Source organism: Haliotis rubra, unplaced genomic scaffold (assembly GCF_003918875.1).
Source record: "Haliotis rubra isolate DU_JTF1 unplaced genomic scaffold, ASM391887v1 Scf242, whole genome shotgun sequence".
NCBI lineage: Eukaryota > Metazoa > Mollusca > Gastropoda > Lepetellida > Haliotidae > Haliotis > Haliotis rubra.
Genome location: NW_025766470.1, coordinates 69,119 through 73,490, shown reverse-complemented (window position 1 = coordinate 73,490; position 4,372 = coordinate 69,119). Strand labels below are relative to the sequence as shown.

General features: G+C 39.1%; 1 protein-coding gene across 1 annotated transcript; it reads left to right on the top strand.

Annotated features, from left to right (window-relative positions):
- Window positions 1–504: 504 nt before the first annotated feature.
- On the top strand, window positions 505–4,125 carry LOC124278816 (calmodulin-like protein 30). The gene is made up of 6 exons (XM_046714586.1): window positions 505–619; window positions 1,854–1,907; window positions 2,286–2,410; window positions 2,942–3,094; window positions 3,636–3,682; window positions 4,072–4,125. The coding sequence occupies exons 2-6, from the start codon at window positions 1,855–1,857 to the stop codon at window positions 4,108–4,110; spliced, it is 417 nt and encodes a 138-aa protein (XP_046570542.1). The 5' UTR covers window positions 505–619; window position 1,854; the 3' UTR covers window positions 4,111–4,125.
- Window positions 4,126–4,372: the final 247 nt, after the last annotated feature.

Here is a 4,372-nt window from a genome sequence, read left to right as displayed (position 1 = left end):
CTACGAGTTAAAGCCTCTCTTCCAACATGACACACAGTTGCAGACTAGCTGACTTGTAGGGACGTATCCCAACATATGTAGTACGAGCAACATCTTCTCTTCAAGAATGATGACACATAGCTTTGGAATGATGAGACGATGGAATGATGTTATCTGTCTCACAAGAAAGAAATGTCGTAATTTTATTCTAAGACTTTATATTGCTCTTCAGTTATTGGCTTTGATAACATTTGTTTTGACACAGAGAAGAAGGCATATCAAATATTTGAACCATTATTAATATTTTTAAATTAAGATCCATAAACCAATATGGCGATAATACTCGCACCCATCTTGAGGTAAATATAAATCTTGTGATATATTCCTCAGATACTCTGTCGCCGCCATATAGCTGGAATATTGCTGAGTGCGGCGTAAAACAAAATTCACTCACTCAGATACTCTGATAAGTATCACATGTGCATAGTATACTTACTTTAGTTATGGGAGATGGCAGCTTGTCTTTTCTAAGATTGGTTCATCTTATCGTGGTCACATGGCAGGGTCGGGTTTAGGATAGGTTAATAACAGCACCTGCATTTCGTTGTTCTTGTTACAGTTCTGATGCAAGTTACGTCAGGTAAGTCAAATTGACAGAATGATCATATCCAGAGAAACGGTCACTGTTGTTTCAATATTTAACAGTGTTGAACGCATACAATACAGAGGCAGTTATTGGCTCTTGATACTGAAATATGTTATGTTTTTATTTTGTTTGTTGTTTGGGAGCTTGGATTTTCACAAGATATCCTTGTGTTTAGTTGCAGAATGATAACATTTATTTTAATATTTTACATTTAGTACCTGATCCCTAAATGCCACTATAGTGTGCTTGTAGTGAAAACGTACTGATGAATTTCACTTTAAACAAAAATGTAAATCGAATAAAGTGAAATTCAGATCGCCAATCCTCATAATTTTACCTTAAAGTGAAATTCATCAGTACGTTTTCACTGCTAACAGACTATACATTCTTTTTTATTTATGGATATGGTCGCGGCTTGGCCGAACTTGTTAAGTGGATTAATTGCCACGAAAGAGATTAATTATTACTAAATGGATACCTCGAATTTACCAAATACCAAATGACATCTATGTGTTAACATTAACATGCATACATACGTCAGGTAAGTCAAACTGACATCATGATCATATCCAGAGAAAAGGTCACAGTTGTTTTAATGTTTTACAGTGTTTGAATTTATACAATACAAAGGTTATCATTGTCTCTTGAAAAGAAATGCTAATTATGCTTTTATGTTGTTTATTGTTCGGGAACTTGGATTTTTCACAACATATTCTTCTGTTTTAATATTTCATTTATGTCATTTTAATATTTTACATTTAGTACCTCATCCCTAATCTTTAAATGCCACTGAATTCTTTTATTAAGTGAATATGGACGCATCTTGAATGAACCTGTTAAGTGGACAAATTTGCATCGATGTCTTAACATTAACATACATACATACGTAGGTCAGCGCTACCGTTCTGTAAGCAGCTTTACATAGACGGTGGACGTGCGGCCAGTGCGTCATGCGAAGTTATTTCCCTTTGGCGTGCAAGAATCCTATAACCGTTGGTTCGAATCCTGTACTTTCCCTCCTTATGTTTCAAGGTTTGTCTGCAACATATCGGGAGATTCACAATCGTTGTTAACTTTCCTCAAACGTCAAACGTCAAACTCACACAACAGTCATCTATTTTCGGATAAGTTTTATTGTTAGAAATATGAAACTTTTGAAAATAGATACATTTGATTGTGTTTCAAAGAAACATTAGTTTTGCTTACTTTCAATTTCTTTGATTTCCAGGATGATTTGCCTTTTTGTGCTGACTTTCGCTTATGGTGCTCTAAGCGCCCCGACGTAAGTTACAATTATGTGAGAAGACTAGAACTGGCTAAAAATCAATAATTGGAAATATCGTCGATGGGAATCATTATTTGTTTACTGTCCATGTAGGTGTCGAAATGCTAATTATGTTGCTTACTGCACATGCAGGTGTCAGTATTCTAATTATGCCGTTTACTGTAGCAGGTGGGTGGCAGTACCCTAATTATGCTGTTTACTGTAGCATGTGGGTGTCAGTATTCTTAACGTGTTGGTTACTGCCCATGTAGGTGTCGAAATGCTGATTATGCTGTTTACTGTAGGATGTGGGTGTCAATATTCGAAAAGTGTTGTTTACTGTCCATGTAGGTGTTAGTATCCTAATTATGTTGTTTACTGTTTTATTTCTTTTAGAACTGCGCCGAACGTTAACGTGACGATAGGTCTCACGCAAGCCTTCGGCAGAATCGATAGTGATGGAAGCGGCACTGCTGATGTTTCAGAATTTCTGAAAGTTTTTGACAAGTATGATCTCAACGGTAGGTTTCTTTCAGATATTCTTTTGACGATTTATAATTTACAATTCATTGTTCCAAAACATATGGTTTTCACAATACACGAGACAATCTCGGTATCATATACTGTCACTCTTGCAAGCAATGCTTAAGGCCCAATTTGTCACTCTCCCCGTCGAGTGGAGACAAACGAAGAGATTGGAAACCTGGTCATCCCCAAGAACGTCACGGTATGTGTTGATGAGTGAGTGAGTCTAAGTTTACGCTGATTTTAGCAATATTCCAGCAATATCACTGCGAGGGACACCAGAAATAGGCTTTACACATTGTACCCAGGTGGGGAATCGAACTCGGGTAGACATCGTCGAGAGCCATCCAATCTATTAGTACTCATGCACCCAAATTCCTAAATGGCAACCTGGAAAATATGTACACGCTCGTCAAAAAATTGAAACCAGGCCATTTTGATTTGGAACCAAATTGCATAACAATCATGGCATAGTGGAATCTTTTGTTAATGAATATCATTAAATAAAATACGTCTTCCAATTTCAGATGATGGCAAGATGTCAAAGGCGGAGTACATAGCTAGTACTAACGCGCCGAAATCCTTTGCTGAAGCAGTTTTCAATAGTATTGACTCCGACCACGACGGTTTCATCCTGAGGACCGATGTAAAGAACGTCATCCCCGCGTTCGACACCGACGGTAATGAACCTTGACCTTCACTATGAACACATTGCATTCGAGATAGGCTGGTCAGATCGATATTCAGGATGTACATCACTTGATTGGCTAAGACCGGTGTGATGTTGCTGGAATAAGAGGGAATTAAAGAGAGAGAGAGAGAGAGAGAGAGAGAGAGAGAGAGAGAGAGAGAGAGAGAGAGAGAGAGAGAGAGAGAGAGAGAGAGAGAGAGAGAGAGAGAGAGAGAGAGAGAGAGAGAGAGAGAGAGAGAGAGAGAGAGAGAGAGAGAGAGAGAGAGAGAGAGAGAGAGAGAGATGTGGTCATTTTCCCCCTCAAAAGTCCGTCCAAAGAAGGGATGCACACATACGCTCACACACGCTCACACATACACACATACGCTCACACACACACACACACACACACACACACACACACACACACACACACACACACACACACACACACACACACACACACCGTCTTTTCTGAACCGTCACAAACGTTGGTTGCACCCCTGGCGAATCACGAATACAGATACAAACCCCTGTCATGGTCTTTTCAGGTGATGGCGCCGTCAGCCTCGCGGAATTCGTCACCAGGTACAAGCAGGTAGGTCATCATCGCATTCCGAACAAGGAAGCATTTTCACCTTCTTTAATTTTTTTGAAAACAAACCATTTCAGTGTTTAAGCTAGAAGATGAACAAGATCATACCAACAATTTTGAGGTCAGCCTAAGTACAAACAATTCCGTAATACAAGATTTAAAACAAGAAAACATAATATCACTCAGTGTGTTTGTTTGGACCCTGCGCTACTCGTAGAGAAAAGTGAGAGTGAGTGAGTGAGTGAGTATGGTTTTACGTGGCTTTCAGTGTTACAAGGGGGCGCTTCAACTGGTGACAAGTTATTTTTCTGATCCTTCAGCATGCAAAGTCAGGTATTTAATATTTGTGAGCGCATTTTGAACACTACTTATCAATGTTTTTCTTCTTCTAGATTTTCGCCGCGCTGCAGACCAGCCCGATTGGTAAATAAAAACTAGGAATATCAGTACATTGTTAATTTTTCTTTCTGACAAATACAAACATGTCTAAGCTGTGTCGTGTCCATTGTCCACCTGTAGGCGTAAGACGTACATGGACGAATGCATGGAAGCCATCGCGCGATCACTATCTATGCATGACCACGTGACAGAGTGATTTACTTCGGTGCATGCATGTATGATCAGTTATGGCTAAAAATAGCTAAAACATTACAATATCTCAACAGAACAACGAACCATTTTCAAGGTCCTGTT

Excerpts from the sequence above, each read along its gene's own strand:
- LOC124278816 (XM_046714586.1), top strand. The coding sequence starts at position 1,855 with ATGATTTGCCTTTTTGTGCTGACTTTCGCTTATGGTGCTCTAAGCGCC. Across the intron at positions 3,095-3,635 it reads CCCCGCGTTCGACACCGACG|GTGATGGCGCCGTCAGCCTC; the intron begins GTAATGAACCTT and ends TGGTCTTTTCAG. Across the intron at positions 3,683-4,071 it reads TCGTCACCAGGTACAAGCAG|ATTTTCGCCGCGCTGCAGAC; the intron begins GTAGGTCATCAT and ends TTCTTCTTCTAG.